The sequence below is a fragment of the Chaetodon auriga genome, chromosome 20, assembly GCF_051107435.1.
Source record: "Chaetodon auriga isolate fChaAug3 chromosome 20, fChaAug3.hap1, whole genome shotgun sequence".
Lineage (NCBI taxonomy): Eukaryota > Metazoa > Chordata > Actinopteri > Chaetodontiformes > Chaetodontidae > Chaetodon > Chaetodon auriga.
The window spans coordinates 6,204,121-6,227,668 of NC_135093.1; the positions used below are offsets into that span (position 1 = coordinate 6,204,121).

The 23,548-nt window shown below is 43.8% G+C and overlaps 3 protein-coding genes across 3 annotated transcripts; 2 read left to right on the top strand and 1 right to left on the bottom strand.

Moving 5' to 3' along the window:
* Positions 1-51: 51 nt before the first annotated feature.
* Positions 52-5,189, top strand: kcng3 (potassium voltage-gated channel, subfamily G, member 3). Its single transcript, XM_076760330.1, has 2 exons — positions 52-877; positions 2,377-5,189. The coding sequence occupies exons 1-2, from the start codon at positions 252-254 to the stop codon at positions 3,020-3,022; spliced, it is 1,272 nt and encodes a 423-aa protein (XP_076616445.1). The 5' UTR covers positions 52-251; the 3' UTR covers positions 3,023-5,189.
* A 1,674-nt stretch (positions 5,190-6,863) lies between these two features.
* Positions 6,864-12,141, top strand: cox7a2l (cytochrome c oxidase subunit 7A2 like). Its single transcript, XM_076760331.1, has 3 exons — positions 6,864-7,012; positions 10,791-10,925; positions 11,772-12,141. The coding sequence occupies exons 1-3, from the start codon at positions 6,941-6,943 to the stop codon at positions 11,910-11,912; spliced, it is 348 nt and encodes a 115-aa protein (XP_076616446.1). The 5' UTR covers positions 6,864-6,940; the 3' UTR covers positions 11,913-12,141.
* Positions 12,142-19,514: 7,373 nt separating this feature from the next.
* pigf (phosphatidylinositol glycan anchor biosynthesis, class F) lies at positions 19,515-23,113 on the bottom strand. Its single transcript, XM_076759270.1, has 5 exons — positions 22,731-23,113; positions 21,858-21,949; positions 21,346-21,462; positions 21,145-21,253; positions 19,515-19,841 (listed from the first exon to the last, which is right to left on the bottom strand). The coding sequence occupies exons 1-5, from the start codon at positions 22,956-22,958 to the stop codon at positions 19,728-19,730; spliced, it is 660 nt and encodes a 219-aa protein (XP_076615385.1). The 5' UTR covers positions 22,959-23,113; the 3' UTR covers positions 19,515-19,727.
* Between the last annotated feature and the right edge of the window lie 435 nt (positions 23,114-23,548).

Genomic DNA, 23,548 nt, shown 5'->3' on the forward strand with positions numbered 1-23,548 from the left:
ATGGGATTGGCTCCCCCTTGACTGGGGTGGAGAGTCTCCTCTACAAGCTACAGAGGGAGAAGAAGAGGAGTGAGGGATAGAGGGAATAGTTTCCATCAGCCGCGGAGCTCAGCGCAGGGCCACCTCCACTCAGAGCCAACCACACCCCGGGGGACAGGGGAGACTGTGCCCCCCACAAGTGCCCAAACTCCTGTTATGGAAGAGGGAATGGACGCTGAAGAGGAGGTTTAGTCAGGTTACAGGTTGACAAGATGAAGTTCGGGAAGAGCATCTGCGTGCTCAACGTAGGGGGAACCCGGTACGCCTTCACCCGTGAGGTGATCAGGGATTTCCCTCTCCGGCGCGTCAGCCGCCTGCATGCCTGCGCAACAGAGAAAGAGGTTCTTGAACTGTGCGACGACTACGACCGGGACCGGAATGAGTTTTTCTTCGACCGCCACGCTCAGGCTTTCGTGTTCATCATGCTGTATGTGCGCTCCGGTAAACTCCGCTTTGTCCCCGGAGTGTGTGAGCTGTCTTTTTACACAGAGATGCTCTACTGGGGACTGGAGAGCGCGCACTTGGACTCCTGTTGCCAGAAACGCCTGGACGACAGGATGTCCGAGATCGGACTGGACAGTCTGTCGGAGGAGGACCTCAGAATTTCGGGGGATGAGCCCCAGAGTCCGGGCGAGTCGGTGCAACGGACTGCGCTCACCGGTCGCGCCAAATGGCTCGAGAAGATGCGCAAAGCTTTCGAGGAGCCCAACTCTTCGCTTGGGGCACAGCTTCTGGCCTCAGTGTCTGTGATCTTTGTGATCGTTTCTATGGTCATGCTGTGTGCTAGCACCCTGCCGGACTGGGATACGGCCAAGAGAAATACAGTGGAGGAGCACAGGTAGGCGATAGTCCAGGGTCAATCAGAAGGGACACCTTCTTCAGGATGCTGCAACATTTTAGACGCAATGTGTGCGGATATCTTTACAAATGAGACATGTGCTCTAAAATCTGGTGCGTAAAAGTCGACAGTGACTTCATGGCATGAGCCCAATCATGTCAAGGATACGTTTCTGTCATGATAAGCACTCTATAAATGCATAAACACACTCACAGACACTTACAGAGAAGACCTGCTGGCGTTCAAGGCAGCGGTTGAACTCATTGCGCACTTCCCATTTATTACCCAGAAGGTTATGCATGCAGGCATATGTCATATCCCGACTTTTTGAGTGCTGATATGATGGTATCGGTTGTTTTTTTTTTACCATAAAAATGTCAAAAAATCAACTGTTATTTTGAACAAATACATCTAAAACTTAAACGAACACAGCACTGAGGGGACTTTGTGTTTAGTGATTTGACGCCGCTTAAGTCAATACAGCACAGTGACGAGTTTCAGGCAGTACTTTAAACAGAATCCTGACATGTCAGACAAGCTCCCAACGAAGTCAATCAATAACCAATCCATATTATCTACAAAAAGAGTAGTTTTAATTATTACCCCGGAAGCCCGTCTGTCTTCCTCCTGAGTCTCTCCCCCTCCTCTTCAGTTCATCCGAATATCTTTATTGGCTAGGGCGGTTTACATTGTACACAAAGAGGGCAAACATATCAGATAAATGCCAGATTCATAAAATCCCAGCGGATAATGAGTTGAAAGAAGAAGGTGTACTGATGGATTAGTGTCAGCAAACAAAAAAGGAACTGAGCCACTTGCAGGAACCACCTTTATTTAGGTCAGCGTCTGGCTCCATTTTCTGGACGCATGATGAAAAAGTGCGCCATTGTTTGCACGTTATTTTGGCCACGCGCTGCCTGTCCTCTCTAAGAAGCCCGAGGCGGCCTTTCTCTATATAAGGTTATGTTCACTCAGACTGGACATAGTTTTGGATCAGTTTCAGTGGTTAGGTAATCAACCAGAAGTGTGGGCTAGTTTATACTCGGGGTCAAAAGGATTTCAATTTAGTTTCATGCCAGTAGATGATACAGTTCTCACAGCTGCTCTGTAATTTGGTTATGTCTGATTGTGCTGGTGTAGTTATCCTGAGGCTGCGCAGCATTTGCTTTGCCTCAATGCTTCAGCACCACCTCACTCTGATTCAATTTGATTGTCTTTGCTGGACTAATCAATGGGGTAATCGGGTGCTTGTCTGTGTCACACTCGCGCTTTGGAGGATTTCAATCCCTCCCTCTGCGCTCTTCTCTCCGCCTGTCTTTGTTTACTTGTCTCGACCCTGAATTGCGTCAGATGCTTCCTTATTTCCCATCACCCCTGCTCTTCTTCCTCCTCCCTCACATTTACTGATTGTCAAGAATCATCCTTATCTCTGTGTAGCTCTTCTGCCATTTCCTGTTGACAGTCTGTTCCGCTCATTCTTCCTCCTCTCTCCTCTGTAGGATAGTGGAGGCCGTGTGCATCGGCTGGTTTACAGCAGAGTGCATAGTGCGCTTTCTGGTGGCTCGGAACAAGTGGGACTTCCTCCGCCGGCCGCTCAACATCATCGACGTGATTGCCATCACCCCCTACTATGTCACCATGGCGCTGGCCCGGGCGGGGATGCCGGGTGCCGGGCTCGGGGTTGCTGGGGTGATACTGCGGGTGCTGAGGATGATGCGAGTGTTCTGGCTCATGAAGCTGGCCCGACACTTCCTGGGCTTGCAGACGCTGGGGCTGACGCTCACGCGCTGCTACCGGGAGATGGTCATGCTGATGGTGTTTGTCTGCGTCGCCATGGCGATATACAGCGCCCTGGCCCAGCTGCTGGAGCATGGCTTGGACCTGGGAGCGCAAAACCCGGATTACGCCAGCATCCCGGCCGCCGCCTGGTGGGTCATCATTTCCATGACGACGGTCGGGTACGGGGATGTGTACCCTGTGACAATTGGGGGGCGGGTGCTCGGGGGCATGTGCGTGGTGAGCGGCATCGTTCTCTTGGCGCTGCCCATCACATTCATCTACCACAGCTTCGTGCAGTGCTACCACGAACTCAAACTCCGCTCTGCCAGATACGCACGCAGCTTGTCATCGGAGATACTTCAGTGAGCATTTCTACCAAAACACATCTGGCCATGCCTGCAACCCCGATTCCAAAAAAAAAAAGAAGAAGAAGAAGCTGTGACTCGGTGTAAAACAGACATAAAAACAGAATGCAGTCATTTGCAAACAAACAATAAACAGTTACACGAAGTGTTCCCAAGCACGTGTAGTAACATCCTTTACACAATCAGACCTCTCTCCATCCTCGCTTGTGATCGACTGAGCCTTTCCAGGATGCCCCTTTCATACCCAATCGTGACACTATCACCTGTTACCAGTGAACCTGTTTACCTGTGGAATGTTCCAAACAGGTGTTTTTGGAGCATTCCACATCTTCCACAGTCTTTAGTTGCTCCTGTCCCAACTTGGTTGAAACGTGTTGCAGCATCAGATTCAGAATAAGAAGATATTTACAAAAATCAGTGAAGCTGATGAGGTCGCACAGGTCTTGGTACTGATTTCAACTGCTCATTTCCACATGCTGTTTTATTTATGTTTTACACAGAGTCCCAACTTTTTTTGAATCAAGGCTGTACATCAGACAGAAACTCAACAAGCCGGCAGACCTGCTGATCCCATTGTGAAATAATGATCAACTTTGTACTCTGCCGTGTTTCCTGCCAGAGCTGCACCTGATTTATTTGGCCTCTTTAGTTCCTGCCTGTTGTGCTGATGATCTTCAGTCACTGTCTGCAACCAGCATGCTCAACACGGGCAGAAGAAGAGAAATACAGGAATAATTTTTCATTAAACACACGCAGGCACAGTCAATCCAGTTTTGACGGTGGCTGCTGTTTACACTGTATTCCCATGGTTACAACATTGGCAGAGATGGCTGCTTTTTTGTAGGCTGCATTGAATGCTGTGTGTGTGCGTGCGCCTGCTGTGTGTGTGTTTGTCTGGCTGTCAGCCTTTCACTTTGTCTAAGCTTTGCACCCAGATGGTACAAGTTACACAAGATTGATGTGTGACCTAGATGCATTCTGTTAAACCTGTGAAACATAGAAAAGGAGTGAACAAGTGGGTGCAAAGTGATGGAGAAGGCGCACACAGAGGGCTGTGTGTGCAGGAGGGGCTTAAGCCAAGCATAATGAAATATGGAGGCAGGTCAGCGAGGACCACAAGGTGGTAGACAAATAAAGGGGCGACAGATATGACAGGGCAGATGGAGTGTGAAACAGAGGATAAAAGATTATGGGACAAAAATGCTTGTGATGGCAAAATGCGCAGTGAGCACAAGCACAAAGAATGAATAGACGGAGCGAGTATTGCTTCTCCATTAGCGAGTGAATGTAAGGCATTTTGTATTTCTGTGTCGCCAAGGCAACCTCATCCTCCAGCATGTCAATCATAAGGGTTGATTTGTGTGCACATAAAAAAAAAAGACCCATCCACACACTCCTCCTGGCTGGTGTGCTGCATTTTTGTTCTGTGATTATTTGTAAGATGATATCACAGGATTAGTTGAAATTCCCGAAACAAACCAAAAAAAAAAGGGAGAGTGGGGGGGGAAAGAGCAGCAGAGGATGTCACAGATGATGCTTCTTACATTCATGCATGATTCAAACATGTCTGCCTCGTCCACGCTTTGCCAAGATGATATGATTTCTTGAAGAGACACATGATCCAAACAAACAAGTCAACACCTCTCCCACACAACAGTCTTTCTCTGCATCTCCTCTCCTCTTCCTCCTGTTGCCATCAACCATCCTCTTTTTACATGCACATGCACACACACACACACACACACACACACACACACACACACACACACACACACACACATCAAGCCTTTGCTCTTCTGTTGCAAAGGAAATTAAACAATCAGTCTGTTCACTATCTGTCTGTCCTTAAATTTAGCCATTTGTTATTTCTTCATAAACTTTGCAGCCTTCTGTGAGTTTAGTGTTGTAGACAGTACATATCTCAGTAGCGTCGTTGCTGTGTTATAAATGTGCTTTTTAAGCAGTATAAAAGTCACAAAAATGAAAGATAACATTTTGTCACCTTCCCTACGACACATAATTTTCAGCTCATGTGGAATAGCTTATAGCCCTGTGAATTTTGGCCAGGCCTGATTGAAATCATCAGTTAAAACTTTTTCATCAGTAGACTATGGAGTTGTAATTAATGTGATCAATGTATTAGCTTTTATAATAAAATTACTCAGAGCAAAAATGTCTTTGAATGTGCAATTCCTTCTTACAAATCAAACTGTACCGTAAAAACGAGAAAATGTTAAGTGACTCCATCTTCTGCTTTCACAGTGTTGGAATATTGATCTCAGGTTTTCACATCACTTACTCCTGACCTGAGATAAACCGATGGATGTGCACAGTTTGACCCAGAGATGTGATGAATGGATAAAGCATGTTTGGCAGATGGAGCTTGATTTACACCTCTTCGCATCCTGCGTGCAATGGAACAAAATGTTCAGCGTGAGGAACACCTGAGCCCGCTGGCAAGGGCATTCACTGCACTCATCAGATTCACGTTGTTGTCGACACTGTGCCAAGGTCGAGTTCACAAAGTACTGTTGTAAAGGAAAAATTGACTCTGGATCCCAAAGTGCTGCTGCACTGATCTCACCATTCAAACCTTTCACACATGCATGTTGCACATCTGTCAGTGAGCTATGAAAGCTTGCGTTTCACGATTTAGTCAGCTCATTTAGTGTTATGGACACATATGGTAAAGAGAAATACACACACAGGTGACAAATTAAAGGAAAAACTAACAAAGTGTCTTAGGAAGGTGTCTCCCATAACAGCTTTGGTGTTTCCTTCCATGAATTCTCTGAAACTCTACTGTAAGGATGATTCTTCTCCAAGATATTCCCTCATTTGGTGTTTTGTTGATGGTGTTGGAGTGCACAGTCTAACACATCTCTCCAAAATCTCTAATTGGTGTTCAGCTGGGTCAAACTATTCATGTTGGCCTGTATGTGTGAATGATTTATTGTTGCTATAAACTCAGTTAGAAACCAAATGGATAAATTAGTCCACCTGCCATGCTGTCATATACTTAAGCACAGCAATGCTTTGAGCTAAATCCTTACTTAAGCATGCTAACATGCTCACGATACCAATGCTAACACGCTGATGTTTCGCAGTATAATATCATTGTCACTGTCTTAGCTGGGTGTGTTAGCATGCTAACTTAACACAGGGACCAGTTGAGAGTGATGGAACATCATTAGTTGTGCAGGAATTTGCTCAGATATCAACATATTGGACAAGCGTAAACTTTGATCTGCTGGTGGCGCTGGAGGAAAAGTCAGGAGGATTCAGCCTCTGGAGACCATAAATATTTGTACCAAATTTCATGGGAATCCACCTTCTAGATGCAGAGGTTTTTCAGTCTGGAGTAAAGTGGTGGATGCGAGTCAATGCCATTCAAATTCATGTTTTCTTATTTGTCATGAGAACAACTATACATTCATTCAAGTCCATACATTCTGTACATGTTGGTCGATACACTCATATAATGTGTCTATTGTACTTTTGAGATTGAGCTTTTTGAGGCTGTATAACGCCTGAGCGGGAAGAGCTGCAGACAATGTTCAGGGCTGAAATATTACCTTCACCTCCACTGCATAGCTTTCAGGAAAAATTTAATTTACAACAGCAAGGTGTTTTTACAATGTTGTCCTTAGAATATATGAGAGTTGAACATCAGTCAACATTATTATGACTATTATAAAATAGCTGGTCTCTATTATTTTATGATTGTAAAGTTTTATGATCAGTAAACTATCCAGAAAATATTCCCATAAACCCTCTGGCCACTCAACTTGAATTTTGCACAGGCAGCGTTGAGCCAGCCGACCGCTACGTCACTTGCCCTCGACGGGCGGAACCGGAAGACCCTTACCCCGGTGATTTTGTTGTGGGTGACACCTTTCCCCGTCCTTCATCAGTAAAAATGTACTACAAATTCAGCGGGATTACCCAGAAACTGACGGGATCTGCTCCTACGGCTGCCTACAACCCTCAGGTGAGAGCAGGACGCGGTGTGTCGGTGAGAGACCGACCGGGAACCGCCGACGGTGACCTTCATACCACTGTGCTGGATAACGAACTGTTACAGCCTGTTCTCTAGCTACCAGGGCTTTGCTTGAAGAGATTTAAAGGTCTCCAATGAAGTTTACAATGCACGATTGGTGTTGCTTTCTTGGTTTCTCTGTTAATAAATGGCGCTTATTTAAGGTAGCTTCCTGTGTTATCAAACGGTAGTTCAGCGTTTCAGCCATCTTTCCAGAAAGTCAGCTGTAGTTTTCATTAAGTAATCTTAACGTTTGAAGACCGTCAGACAGCCCGTAAAAACGCAGTGGCCTTTCTTTCCTTTCTCTCTTTGAAAATGTAATTCCCCCTTTTTCATTACTGCCTTATCGCGGAACCTTTATTTAACCTTTATTCTGAAAGGTTATTTCCGATGTGTAGATCTGGCCTTCATGTGACTTTACAGCCAATTTTGAAATTTAGTGGCTTCATGTGGCATCTGCCAGACGTGACCTTTATTACTGCTCCTTTGTCCTTGTTATTCTGTTATGGTGGTGGGTTTGGCTGCCCTCAAGCTTATTGTCTCTGGTGAAATGTGACTAAAGTACTTAAGGCTCAATCTGAGCTGCTGTATAATTTAATCAAGTATTTCCCTTTCATGCTTCTTCATACTTCCACTCCACAAAATTTCAGTGGGTAAAACTGTATTTAATCTGTATTTAAAGACATTTATCTGGATAGAAAGACATTCTGACTTGGACAAAGCAGTTTTGTACTTGTCTGTGTTGATCAAACAGCTTTATAATTGTAAAAGTTGTAGTTTCAGCATTAAGTGACTCAGAACCAGAAATGAAAGAATATCTTAAGATAATTAAGGACCAAAAAAAGCATAGAACAAGTGAAATACTCGGTCACAAAAACTGCCTGGTGAGAAGATATACCTTGTCAGACAAAGAACAGACATTTAATGCCTTGATTTAAGACATTTCATCTTATTAACCTGAGAATAATTTCTCTGTAGACATCATCACATCAACACTGTTCAGACACGTAAAGCAGTGGTTGCATTTCAGTTGACAGTGCTGCTTATTATGTATCACCAAGGGGGGTAAATCCAATTAAATGGAGCGCAGGGAACATATGACGTGTCAGGTATGACATTTAATCTCTATCCGCTGGTAATCAAACAGCAGCAGGTGGTAGAGATGCTGAGATGAAGTTTTATTTCATGTTTTTAAAGCTTACAGGTGTCGCAAACACATTACAGAACATTTTTTTAATTTGGATTCAGTCTCTATATGTCGTGTGAAAAGGACAGTTTTCAAAAACTTTCACCCTCAGAGAAACTAGTGTGTTTAACCTTTAGTACCAGACCCCGGGCCTCCTCAGGTCTGAGTCGGTTCAGGTTTCAAAGCAAACTGGTCCCGTGATCTGGTGTTGTGGTCGGTCACTTTGGACTCAACTAAAGATGTTAAATAGACAGCGAGGCCTCATAAACAAAAGCACACGTCGGCTGAACTTTGGTCCTCTGAGGAAACCCGATGTCTTTCCTTTCATTCTTTCCTTCAAAACTTGTACACGATATTCCATGAATCTCCCGCAGATTTAACGATGTAAATGCAAGATTCATGTGATCCCCCGAACGTTTTGTATTGCCCTGAAGTGAAGAGAGACGGCTGCACAGCCCGTGGTGCTGCAGTGAAGCAGCACATTTATCAGATGAATTCCACATAAATAATACACCAATATATTTCACCAGAACGGATTTCTGTGAAAAACAGTACTTTTAGTGAAGCAGGCCACTGTTTGCAGTGTGAGGATAATCTGTATCTGCGGTCTTGTGGTGCAACACAGACTGTAAACCAGCAGGTCATAGAATCTGATGGGTCACAGAGTAGACTGAGGTGCAGCACCTGTCTGTCTCAAGTTATCAAAATGCCACAAGCTCTGTAATTCAGCACAATAGATGGTAGATAAATATTTCAGGGAGAGATCTGTCGCTTGCCCCGCCGTCGTTGTGAGCAGCCTCCCCCAAAAATTGCATTTCTGCAGTCAGTATGTTTTTGAATGTGTCATCATTCGTTTCCTCTGCAGATACCTGTAGTGTCAGAAAGACCACATCACACCATCAGGCAGTATAGCTTCCACTTTACCTAACCTGTGTAAGTTAAGGGTGAGGGAACCCCCACCAGACGCCTGAAGGCAGCATTTTTATTCCTTCCCCCTTTGCATTTGGATTATTATTCCTCTGCATCCTGCAGATGTAATCCATCCTATAGGAGAAGCTATAAAAATGAAAGGCGACTCGTCTCTTCATTGCATGCATAATGCACAAAGATGAGCTCCTGCTACGAACACTTTTAGTCAAGCCTTCTCTTAAATGGCAAGTAAAAATAATCTGCTGTCAGTGCCTCTGCATCTTCATGTGTCAGGTTTAATTTCCCCGCTCCCACACTCTCTGCCTCCACACACTCTTAACAAGGTAATGGGTCTCCCAATCATTTTCAGACCCAAGGTGGGTGAGAAGCTCCTTCCAAGTGAGAGGATATTAAGCAGGCACACTTGTACTTCATTAACACCACAGTGTACCTCTGCTTTATTTACTTACAATATTAACTGTCTGAAAAGTAGAACAGCAGCATTAATGTCAGCGATAATTTCCCAAGACTCACACGGCTAAATGGCTTTGATACACCAGTTAAAAGTAATGGGCAACTATCAAATGATCAGTTTCTTTTCTGGGGACAAACTGTGCCTGAAAATGGTGTAATGATATAACATTGAACAGCTTAAGTCAACAGTAAGCCGAGATGGTTGCACACTGTAGTCAGGTGCTCTTTAATAATCCAAGCAGGCACTTTAACAGTCTCACACCTGGAAGCATAACTCGTGAGGTGAGATGGATCAACAACTCCTTTCTGTTTGTTTCTTGTTTCTGCAGCAGCGTTGAGCTCAAATTAGCTATACAGTCCAAAACTGTTCTGTAAATTTTAGCATTTTAATAGGAGGGTGTAAGGAGTGTGTGTCAGCCCTGCAGGTAACTGCAGTCATCCAGTCATAGTTGTTATTGCATCCATGAATACGTCACTAACAAGAACTTCGATATAGTTCCTATTTGCATCCCCAAAGCATCATGGTAACTGTAGTTCCAGTCATCCCTCAGAAGTAAGACAGATAACAGTAAGAGGAGAGACAAAATCCATTATCGTTAACTGTTTTCATTTTGCATTATCAGTGTATTCTTTAGGCGCAGAATGTCCTGGAACACTGACTGTCTCCTCTGTCCAATCACAGACAGATATTTGCCAATTTGCCAGTTTATGACACATGCTCTGGACCGGTCCCCAATCATCTGAGTATTGGACTAAAATATCTGAAACACTGCAAAATGCTTGGCATTCCCTACGATGAGAATTTCTCTGGGACAGGACAAAAGTTTCCTCCACCACCTCCTAAATTTGAAGAGTGGGTGGAGGAGGGCCTGCACTGTATCAAGCTGGAGGAAATAAGTCAGCTAAGGTCTCTGTAAAAACGTTTTTCACAATCAGTTCAGTAAATTTTATTAATGACGTTGAATAGAACTGCGGAGTGGAGCTAAATGTAGTCCGCACATGCGAAATGAAATTACATTGTAGGGATAAGTTTGAGTCTCACTCAATCATCCTTGTGGTAACCCCCGGAAAGATCACATCTCATGACTCTGTTCCTCTCAAAGGCATAATTCTCTTCACTGAATTGTGCCTCACTGTGACCACTTCCTCGCTTCTGTTCAGGGGTTGAGGCCGGGCGTGCCAGCGGAGTCCCCGACCATGATGTTTGCCACACCCACCAAGCTGGCGTCAGAGGCCGGGTCCTCGGTGGAGTACATGGGAACAAACAGGGTTCCTGATTTCCAGAGGGTTTTCCAGGTAATGAAGAAGAAGGGCTGAAATAGGTGTCAGTCTCAGCCGCAACATGAAGGCGATTCCCCACCTGACACATACGCAGCCTTCACAGCCAATCAGCTTTTGTTGATTGGGAGAAGCTCTCAGAATGAGGGTTCGTGACCCGCCGAGCTGTCCGTCTGATGGACCCCAACTTTAGCAGTCAAAGCACTGAGGATTTATTCATTTTAGGTGACGGCTGGTATTTATTTCACCCTGTTGTTAATGGCCTCCTGCTTCCACCCGCAGTGTTGATCACACAGAAGGCGGTGAGGGAAATAATAAGAGACCCTGAAGTTGGGCAGAGCAGTCACTCACACAAATGAAAATGACTGCTGCAATGTTCTAATTTGAATAACAATTTCTTTTATTAAAGCCAAGGTCTTCCATCCATCCAGACAGACAGACAGACAGACAGACAGACAGACAGACAGACGTGTAGGCCTTCCAGAGAAAACTGCACACTGGAAACAACCTTTTTTCTTATAATTAAACTGTCATTTTAGTTTCCAATCAATATGTTCAGGGTCAGTTTTTCATTCTGCTGATGTTTTTGAATGAGCGATTTCTTTTATCACTGAGGGAAATGAGATTTGGAAACATGCAGTGCTGCTTCAGAACTCTGTGTTTTTTCATTGTGCTATGAAGGGGAGAAAAAAGGTGGATAATTAGTGACAGGAACATGGTGTCCTGACCCAAATCATTCTAAATGTTGAGGCCTGTCTGTGTGAATACTCTGCACGCTCTGATACAACTTCACTTTTGTGTTTTTAACATTTTCCTTCATTTCCTCTTGCGCCCACCCTCCCCTGCCCCTCCTGCCCCTCTCAGACGTCAGACGGTCTCCCCATTCATCTGAAGCGCGGCGTTCCCGACAGGCTACTGTACCGCACCACCATGGCTCTCACTGTAGGAGGCGCTCTCTACTGTCTGGTGGCTCTTTACATCGCATCCCAGCCCAGCAATAAGTGACCAGCAGAAAACCCGGGATCTCTCTCTCACACCTCGGACACGTCGCTGCTGAAATTCATGGACCCAACATTCCCAGTCTCCATCTGCCCTCGACGCGCCACCTCCTGGGACTCTTAGATGAGAAATGGCTGTCAGAACATCACACCAATCATAACAAAATAATGTCTGTCTTCTCTGTCAAAAGATGTCTAAGTTAATAAATTTTAAGGGGAAACAAAGGTTAAAAGATGCTCTGACTTCAAGTCTTTTTCCTTTTTCTTCAACTTTCCATTTACATGTCACTGAAATAGCACCCGCTGTAGCTGAGGGGTCGTTATTGCCAATCCGCCGACAGATGCACGGGCGTCAGGCATGAAACCGTCTATAAGGCGGAGAGCGACGCCACATCTCTCGACTGCCGCAAACGCTGAAATAGAAGCGGACATGTAAAGGTTTTTTTATGCTCGCAGCTTTCCACAGGCTTGTGGTAGAGCACTGATGAGCATGTGTGTGCAGGAGAGAGAGAGAGAGAGAGAGAGAGAGAGCAAGCATGATGGAGACACCCCGTCTGGAACATAGCTGCTGCTCACTTGGCTTAAGTACTGTCTCATACAGTATTTATATGTGTGGGCCCTGGTGTGATGTCAGATGCTTCATGCCGAGTTCGGAGGGAGGTTGTTTCAGAGCGACATGTTGGCAGCCCCACATCAAGCTGCTGACACACTGACGATGATGATTTTAGTCTCTGAATCTTCTCTCTTGGCTTGACGTGACGGGTTTTTGTCACTTTGTTCTTCCTGATATTTGCAGGCACAGAGAGCAAAAGTAGCGACATCACACTTTAAATATCCTCTGCTGCATTAAAAGTGTCACTTCAGTAAAAGTACAGAAGCATTAGCATCAAAATAAACTTAAAGTGCCAAAAGCAGAAGGATTCTTCATGCAGACTGGCCCATTTCAGAAGAAATATATATGATATCTTAGCCTATAATAGTACAACGTAACCTATGTGTTGCTTGTATTTTGCAGTATTTTCCCTGTGTCATCCCAGACATCCTCACATATCTCCAGGCCTGATTCTCTCCATTTATGGAGTTCTGTATTCTGTTTTATATTTATGATAATAGATGTTCGTTCTCTTTAATCTTATCTGCGTGAATGAATATAATGACCAAATTAGGTTCACTATCCTCAGTTTGTTTAACTTCTTGACTAAAGCTCTCCATCAGTCCTCTGTCCTCCTGTGGAAAAACAGTCTCTGAGTGAAGACAGCATGTTTCTCACAGGAATCATACATGTCAATATAATGAAAACATCCATTTCACTAACAAATACACTTGTGCAGACATGGACGTGAACTGTAACTCGACTGGTTGGTGGAGAAATACGACCACGAGGCAGCACTTCCAGTTTTTTAAGGGTTATATGTAACTGAAAGGTGATTAAAGATGCAAAGCCATTATCAATGGCTTAACCACATATCAAGACGCCCTTGGTCCATTGATTTGGTGTGTGTGGTATGCTTAAACCTTGCACTTGCTCTGTGTTGATCGTGCAGTGATGGGGCAGCGTCACATGATGCTCAGCAGATGAACGCTCACACGAGGTGGCCACCGCCGATTTAACTGATTGGCGCTGTTTTCACGGAGAGCTCAACCACTTGTAATCATCAAGTAGAACACATGCAGGTCGCACACAGCATGGACATGTCGCACACTGCAGTACTTTCAGTGCTTTTAATTTGAGGCCAGTGCAGCAGGACAGCAATCCTAGAGCCAGGCAAGGCAATCAGTGAGCTTTTATTTATGGCCAGACAGTCCAGAGTATCTAGGTCGGGCCCCTGACCTCAATACGTTTCACTGCTGAAGACCAGGCTAAAGGCTAAAAAAAAGCAAAGACGGCTGCAGTGCAGGCCAGACAGAGGATCACCAGAGAGGTTACCGAGTGATGCAAATGTTAGATGTGATGACTTTATTTGTGATGGCTTGTGCCGCTCACAGTGCCACTGCGAGCAAACTGGTGTTAAACAGCTCATGTTTTGCATGTTCACCATGTTAGCCTAGCATGCTAACATTTGCAAATGATCACAAAGTACGGTGAGGGTGATGAGAATGTGATTAGTTTGGCAGATATTTGGTCATAAACCAAAGTATAAGACAAACTGATATTTTGACCTGATGATGGCGGTAGAGGTCATTACAGTTTATCATGTGGGGACAACGATTGTCTGGAGCCAAACTTAATAGAAACCTGCGAGGAGCGCTACATAAAAAGTCAGAGGATCACCAAAGCAATTGGGATTTATCCTCTGGGAACCATGAATGTCTCTACAAAGTTTACTAAGTTTCGTGCCAATACATCCAACAGTTGTTGAAGTACTGGTGCAACGCTGCCATCCTTAGAGCCACACTGCCACCGTAGCTAAACAAGTTCCTGCGCTGTTCAGCATCTGAACTCCCTCATTTTAAAGCTGAAAGCCAGAACATGAAACTTAGTCTCATTTCAAATCCAGTACAAAGCCAACACAACGTGTCTGTCCAAATATTTCCGAACTGCAGTGCAGATTGAGGGTAAATGAAGGCTTTCCTCTGACATTTTCTTTCTTTAGATTTAAAGTTTCTAAATGGATGGATGCAGCAGACGCAAGAGTTTTATTTATTAAAACATGGCACCTTAATTTATCAATACGACTCAGCTCTGGAGCTCCCTTTGTCATGGCATCAATACCTGACACCCTGAGGAAAACCTTGTGATGGATAATTGATCATAGCACCGATGAATAATTTGACCTTCAAGGGGAAATAATGAGTACAGTTAATAAATACAGTAAAGACACAGTTCCTAATTTGAAGAGTGTCTTATTTGAAAACATCAGGACGGAGCTCGCATGCAGGGGTGTTCCACGTCTGAGCCGATGAAACTAAGACCCCTGAAAACATGTGCTGTGCCTCGCTGAGGGGAAACATATGAGTGATGGCTGAATTAACAGCAGAAGAATGAGCTGTATTGACCTGCTCATATGCGTATTCCACAACATTCACAAACCACAATGGTGCCAGGTTTTCCTCTTTAATGTGTTGTCAGTAGATATAATTGATTGTTACCATGGAAGCATGGCTCAGGGACAAGTGTGGCCAACTTTTCAAGTTAATTGCCCTGTTTTTAATTCAGTGCAACTGTCTAGCTGGCATCAGGCAAGACTGAGCATAAAAGACGCTGTAAATCAGTGGAACACAGTTTTGGCTTTTGATCCTTTAAACAGCAGCGATCTTTGCTGGTGACCCTCGTGTCGCAGCTTTAATGTGTCCATGAACTACAAGCACTTCAGCGAGAGTGATGTTCCCTTCTGAGATGGTTTCATTTAAATCGTTTGTAGAGGACAGATGGTATCTAGTGTTTCGCAAGAAAAGAGCAGTTTTCCTCTTTGATTAAAAATCTCTTGAAGGCTTCCTTTTAAACCTCTATTGAGATCCATCCCAATGGTTGTGGAGACATTTTACTCAAAACCACAAATGTTAATCTGCTGATAGCACTCACTAAAAAGTCAAGGGGTGGCCAAAGTCTTTGGGGTTCATCCTCTGGGGATTACAGCATGAACGTCACAGAAATTCACGGCAATCCATCTGAAAGCTGTTGAGATATTCAGCCTGGATTTAAGTGTTGGACTAACCGACCAACAGACAGACAAAACCATCCCCAGAACCACACGGCTAGCTTGGATAAAATCTCGTGACCCTTGTGATATATTTTGTGACCCCTTGAAGAGTCCTGACCTCCAGATTGGGAACCACTGTGTAACATATCTAACTGTCCTCTGGAGAGTCAAAGCAACTCCCTTGAATTTAAGGTGAATAATTGGGTGCACAGAAACCAGTTTTACTGATCATTTGCTTCAACAAGGACAGTCTTTCCCTTCATAACTACTTGTCTCATTTATTGAGTCACTGTCTTCCCACTGGATCCTTTCTCAGAGCGAGATAATCATCATATGTGCATATTAACTTGTCATGAGATACACCTAAAATCTTGTTTTGATAATAATCCTTGTACCTGCTTTGCATCGAGGAATACTTCAGCATCCTCTTAATTCCACTCCTCTGTCTTCCCCATCCCTCTTGCGTCATGACAGCCCACTTGAGCGCCCCTCAGCAACAATGGATCCTTTTGTTGTCGCTCGTAGACGTGACAGAAGAGACACGAGGGCTCTGCAATAACATGTTTACCACTCAATAACACAGCACTCCAACTGTTAATGAAGCCTGCACCGGGGGGAGCATGAACGCAGGAAAGTGGGGGGAAAGGAGCGACAAAACACAGGAAGCAAGAGGGGTGTGAGAAGGGGGAGCGTGAGAGCGTGAGAAGGAGGTTGTTATGTGGAGGATGGGTGTGACTTATTGGAAGAAAATTGAAAATGTAATCCCTCTTCACAGCTCACCTCGCTCCCCTCAGCAGAACCAGATGTGTGCTCGAGGAACATGTTCACGTCGTGCACTGAGGTACAATTTTGCATGTGATAACTATTCAATTATTATCATATGGAATTGTTATAAGGGCAGACATGTTTTTTGTGGAAATATGACACAATCCAACTGCCGCTTTCAGCCCTTTTATTAGTGTCTTTATTGATAAAACCTCTGAGGAACCAAAAGACATCAAGTCATACATTTACTGCCTTCAAAATAATAAAATAAATAATAATGATAAAAATAAAATAAAATAAAACAATTACCTAAACTAATGTTATACTTTCCCTAGCTGTACACTACGATGCAAATATTTAGCATTTCTCCTTTAATTTTAAAGCTGCATTAACTGATTTTTGGCCACTAGGGGGCAGATGAGAGTGTGAAAGGATGGAGAATAGGTGTGCCCTACCAGAAGAAAACAGCAAACTTAACATTTAAAATAGAAAAAGGTAAATGACCAACAACTCTGGATGAAGATTTTCTGTGATTTTGTCAAAGTCTCAGGTCTGCAGTTGGTATTCTGTCCACAGCTTTATATTTTAAGAGGCTGTTAAGTATTTTATGACTGCAGCAATAATGATTTACTCTGAGGGACTGGAGTACCACCTCACCGCCTCCAAATCTGTTAGTTAGAGTTAGTAAAAGTTGCTCCAAATCAAGACTCCATAATATGACATAAATATTCCTCCAGCAAGTCATAAATGTGAAAGGGAAAAGGTGATGATATTGATTTCTCTGTGAGAGCTGGGACTTTGTTTTTCTCTCAGTATTTTATAAATTCTTGTTTTCTTTTTCTCTTTATTTTATAGGAAAGACACTTTATATTTTGGCGTTTTGCTGCTGTGTTTGGGGCTATTTTTTTCTGATTTGACAGCAGTGCTTTGAGCTAAATGCTAGCAAATCCACAGTGACAGTTGCTAAAATTCTCATAATATTTGCCATGTTCACTAGCTTAGCTAGCATGTTAGCATGCTAACATTTACTAACTGCCTATTTTTAATGAAATGGTGATAATGAAGTGGAAACTGGAAAGTGACAAGTTGACAGTTCAGTCTGATATCAGGCAACATCCAGATCTGAAACGTGACAGAGAAGGAATGAAAATTAGCGAGCTAACCCCAGAGCAACATTAGCATCTTGTTTCTGGCCACGGGATGACTCTAACTCACTGCTTTTCGCTGTGGTTTGGAGTCCATCAACTCCTTAGAAAAATATCTGGCCTGTTAACTTGCCCCATGATGGACCTTCAATTGCTGGCTTTGCCGGTGTGCCGTTTGCTGCAGGGCTGTTAGTGTACAGGGGTCAATCACAACTTGCATGCTGAAAATAGCTGCCGGCTGCAGCTGGAAACAGAGTTAATAAGAGCTGTGAAACTGAACCTTAAGTTTAATTTACAGGCTGTAAAAGCCGCAGAGATGGGTGCTGATTCTCAGTGCTCGCAGCAGCATGAGTAATGTTTCTCGCATTGCGTTCATTGGATTTAATGGTACCCTTAAAAAATATTGATCAAAGCAGGTTTTGTTTTCGGTGAGAGCAGAGGATGCATCATAATTCACAATATACAACTCTTGTTTGTTTCTCTCTGCTCAGAGCAACAATGCAGAAACGTAAGAGCAAACACTGGCTTTCAGGAAAGGCTGTGGCGAGAGGAGCGGCGGGGAGTGACAAATTACCTCCCCTCACAATGCCCTGCGACAATAGCATACCCTGAGAACAAATAATGAATAAATAAAGTTCTCTGAGATTGAATGAGGAGAGCAATTTGTGAAGCTGTAGCTTTTGCGAGCGCATGAGCGAATGGCCTTCTGCTTGTCTCTCAGATGAAACGAGCCATAAGTGGAATTGAACGCATGAACAAAGCGATGCCGTCCACGTTTCTGTGCTCAAAGCACATCACGCGCACAATGAAAAGACGAAGATTAAGTGTGACATGTCCAACTGTGGTGACGTGCATAACTCATCTTAGCTCTCCTATACATTCGCACCACTTGACTTTGAGGGTGAGATCGTACTCTTTAGATCTCCAAGGGCCCTGCTTGCCACTTCCACGGCTCTCCACAGGTAAAGCGTTATCAGAGCCGAGGTGGAAAACAGAAGAAAAAAGCACAGAGAGCAAAGAAGGTAACAGCGTGAGGTCAGAATGAATTTCATAAAAGAGATGGTGGGAGAGATTGAGGCATGAAAACGGTGTGCTGATTGGTGTTGTAAGTGTATATAGGGCACTTAAAAGGCTTTGGCGTTCCCTCTCTCTGTATGTTCTTTTAAAAAATGTGTTTTTCCCTCTTTTCACTTTTTCCTTCAGGCTGTTTCTCTCAGCCTTTCCCCAGCAACAACCTTATATAAGAGTTCAAACACAGGGCGAATGGAGAGCTCTGCCCCTTGGCTCTGTGCTGAAACTCTACACCAGTCCAACTAACGCTAAACTCCAAATTTCACAAAGCAGAGATGACTGAAATCGAATCTTTTTCGTACTGAAGTTGTCAAAAATCCCCTCATTTGCTTTGCAATTGGACACTGCGATGCAGAAAATGTAAGTTTCATAGTAGTTAGTGGCTGCGAGGGAGAACAAGGGATGTGGGCGGCATGAAAGGAGGAAAATGAATGTCCCTAAAATGAAAGTGAATCAATATGGCCGCCTGAGGATGTGAAAAGGTGGAATGAGAATGAGAGCAGCAGAGGGAGGAGGGCGTTGGAACAGAGTTGGAACAAGATTAATGGTTGTTTAAAAAGGAACAGTATTCATCAGCAGTCAGCTTCAGGTGCAGAACAGCATCAGTGTGTGTGTGTGTGTGTGTGTGTGTGTGTGTGTGTGCGTGCGTGTGTGTGTGTGCCAGACTGGAAGTACACTGCAGTAAGTTTACACTGTCTTAACTTTCTAACTTCAATAAACGACCGCCCAACCATAATACTGATTACTTTGTACTGAGTGCAACTGAGTGTGAGGCTTCATTCTTCTCTTCATTTAAAGTGTTGGCACCTTCATGTAGACACACACACTCTCCCTCACACGCACACACACGCACACACACACAGAGGAGGTGATCCACTAGCACCACCTACAGGTGCTAGTGGATCAATTCAAGCCTTCAAAAACAAATCACTGATGCTGAGGAACAGTTATTACCTCCTAACTTTTAAATCAAAATAGTGCAGACTGTGAAAGAGGTAATGCTTTATTTATGTCAAAAGTCTTCAGGAACGTATTCAGCGTCTGCGCGTACAAAATAACGTCGCTCATAAAGTAAAAATCATCTTTCCTACAGGTAGCAAAACGGAGCAAACGTCCCAAATAAATAATCAGTAAGAAGTCAAAGGAATACAGTGGGAAAACACCCTCATGGTCACATTCACGCCAACGTAAGTCCGTCTATCACTTGCACTTGTACGTGAGCTGCTTGCGATGGTAGTGGATCCACGCAGGAGCGGCGACAAGCCCGGTCAGGAAACCAATCATAGCGCCCAGACTGCAGGAAACAGGCCAAACCTAAAGGAGCCGAGAGAAGTGGGTCTGTGTTCACGGCCACAAAGTGTCATAAAACACCCCGACGCTGCACTGATGCATCCCCTTTATGTCCCCCCCAAGCATGTCTGCACTTGTAGTGTTCAGTTAATCTAAAGAGGAACTTCTAAAGGAAAAAAATACAGCAGCAGTGTCATTTAGAGTTATGCTGCTATTACCAAAGCCTTCCTTTAATCTGCATTTTCCTCCAGTCGTTTTGCAGAGAACCGACTTTGCAATTACAGTTTTAATCTTTTCCTTTTCCATTTAAATATATTGAATTAATTAAATAAAGAAGCAGATTTAATGGTTGCTGTCCTGAATTATAATGTCGTTCTCATGGACGTGGTACTCAATATGGTTTTATGATGAATGGAAACAGCTGACTTCTTGTTCACAGAGGAAACTGTGGAGGAGCTGTTGGGAGGACTGCTCAGTGATTAAGAGAAATACTGTTAAAAGCTGTGAACCACTTGCAGAAACTCAATATTGGGGACTAATTTTACCGGCCTGAAAAGGTTTTCTTATCCAGTAATTCATGAGCAAAGAACTAAAAAGTCTGTGGGACATAAATCTTTTTCTGCTTTTCTCTCCGGTTAATTATCTCAAGACCACTCAGGTGCGTCCTCAGACTCCTTTGAGGGGTCCTGAACCGCAGGTGAGCACAGTCCACAGAGCGGACTGTGCTCATCTGACCTACAGTCCTGAGTTTAAATGGCAAAATCAACAGTGAACGACAAAACTGAGACAAACTTAAAGGTCCAGTGTGTAGAATTTAGGGGGATCTATTGACAGAAATGGAAGTTAATATTCATAAGTCTGTTGTCATCAGTGCATAATCACCTGAAAATGTGTTTTTGTTACCTTCCACGGTGTCAACCGTCTCCCTACAGTAGCCCAGAAGGGACAAAACAAACACTGGCTCTAGAGACCGTTTTCTGTGTTTTGTTTTTTTTTGCGAGTCACTGTTGGTTCTCCTACACGCTTGGAAAGAGGAGGACGAGGCGAGGGGTGTTCAGCTGATTGCAAGCTGCAACCTCACCACTAGATTCCACTGAAACCTCCACTCTGCTCCTTTAATGCAAAAATAATAAGTTGGCCCCAAACAGCTGCCTGATATGGCAGTTTTAGGGGCATCGATTATTCTAATCTTGCCAACTATTGATGAGCAGGTGGGAGCCAGAATTAACAATTTAGAGATTCACAGAAAAAAGTACGAGAGGTTTAGGATACGAATACAAACATGTCTTCTCGACAGTTTATGAGAGGATGTTCAGAGTGTGCTGACCTGCCAAGGCCTGTCCCAGTCCAGAGGGATAGGGAAGGCTCCGACCCAGGCTCCTACCACTGTGCAGGCCACTGTAATCTGAAGACAGGTGTCCCACACAGACATAGCTCTAGAGACAGAGCAAAGCAAGGACAGTCAGTGCATTAAGCTGACAGACACAACATATAAGCACTAGAAACATGATGCTGATTTTAGGCTCACCCATGCCGACTGAACACTCGTATCCAGGCCTGGACGTTGGGGCCGAGGACACAGAGGCACCTCAGTGTGGTCAGAGAGGTGAGCAGCACAGCCAGGGAGAACGTCTCTAAGGCCGATCTGAAGCACACATGACAAATTAGAGGTCACGGCACAGTTTTAGTGACGCAAACGTCTTGTGGAGGCAGAACCTGCATCGATGCAGCAAAGTGAAGAAAGCAGCAACTGTTAGCAGTGAGTAATTACAGGTTATGAAACGTACAGAGACTAAATGATCCTCTTTAGATGATGACAGGCAGACTATTGCTACAGCTTGCTCTGGGGCTGCTCGACTAATAAAAAAAAACTAATAAAGAATCGGATCAATAAGCAGAAGCGGTAATGGCACTGGCATCAATAAAATCTCCTTGGTTCCCATCCCTACTCTTCCTGTATTTTTTTCCTCTGTTGTACATCTCTCTATTACACACACACACACACACAGGTACAGGACATGAGCTTCATTAGCTACTCACTCGATCAGCGGGGCTCCATACAGAACCACCACAGTGTGGAAAAACAGGCATGACAGGAAGAAGTACAGACAGGAACGAAACAACCTCGACAGCTGCAGAAAGAAACAAAACATGTTTTAAAAAAAAAAGAAAGAAAGAAAGAATTAAAGAGTTAAAGCCGGAGCCTTTGATACTTGAGCTCTTTTAATCCAAGAACTTTTCTGTTTGCCACTGAAAAATCACAGGAATATTCAAGGTGGAAACTTTTGATGGGAATTAACGGGAACAGGGCCTCTGATCCACAAAGTCCCAGCTGAGATATGTTGGCACAATTGCCATTTTCCATCTTAAACAATTTTTTTATTGAAATTGTGCAAATGCTCTGAAATTCTGAGCTTAAATTTTCCAAATGTTTACTAGCCTTTTACAACCCTACTCACTTCCTTTTATTAAATTAAAATTGAGTGCACTTACTCATAGTTTGCAGTGCACATCACTTTTATTTACCTGTATATTTTTTATTATATTCCACTTTATTTTACTCTTGCATTGAGGGGACCTGACCCACAGTTTGGGAACCACTGGTTAAACTAGCCAACTGGGTTTAAAGCAGTTAAAATTAACAGTTAGCTAAAGCTCAACTAGCTACAACATTAAAATGCTAACGTTACAAACACAGTGACGCATTAATATAAACAATCTTACAATGTGTGTCAGTCGCATGGTCCTTTTTATTGTAGTCAGTAGTTTTACTTTTCATGTTACGTGTACTTTTCCTGCAAATACTTATGTACTTTTACTTTAAAGTGTCAAAAGTTGTCAACAGTTTTCAGCCTCACTTAGCCCTCCAATGCTACCACTAGCACAGCAGTCTCGATGAATGGAGGTCAGCACCTTGTATCCCAGTGTGTGCTTCTTTGTGGGCGGTGTAATGCCGAGCAGCCAGAAGACGGCGACACTGACCGCGGTGACCGCCCCGGACACCGAGTAGAGCCAGAGCAGGTGAGTGCCGTACACCGAGAAGCCCGGCACGAACACCGCAGGTAGGACGGTCGCCATGAACACCGAGGCGGCGATGATGGCGTGAGTGGACGCCATGGCTCTGATTTCATGGTCCCACATTATGAAGGCTGTCCCTAACTACGACAAGAATCTAAGAGAAAGGACAAAATCCCAATAAAAGACTTTAAAATGTTAAATTGGTAACGCATGTACGGAGTCTGTTAAGTCCATAGGTGACTTTCTCGACCCATCTTCCGTAAACATGGAGTGACAGTGGCTTCCGCTAGGACTTCACAATAAAGGTCCCATGGTGTACCTTGCAAATGAAAGCGCAATTTACAAGTTGAACAGAAATAAAACTAACAAGAGAATATTACTTATTTTAAATTTAAATTATAATATCTTTCACCATGTAAACCTATTAGGTAAACATACCACGCATATATAATTCATTGTTAATTCCGTCAAATAGTCAGTGTGTATTTGTGATGATATGGTATTTACAGTGTGCAGAAGTGTGTTAAGGGGAGTCATGTTCTTTTTTCATTTGATATAGAATTATATTGACCTCTACTAAAGCTAGCATGAACTGTCTTTGTGATGTGGTGTTCGTGTGTCTGTGCAGAAACTGAGATTGTCATTAGAATTCTAGAATTCTAGAATGTTGAAGCCCATCTGCAATCTTCGTATGAATACCAAAAAACAGATGA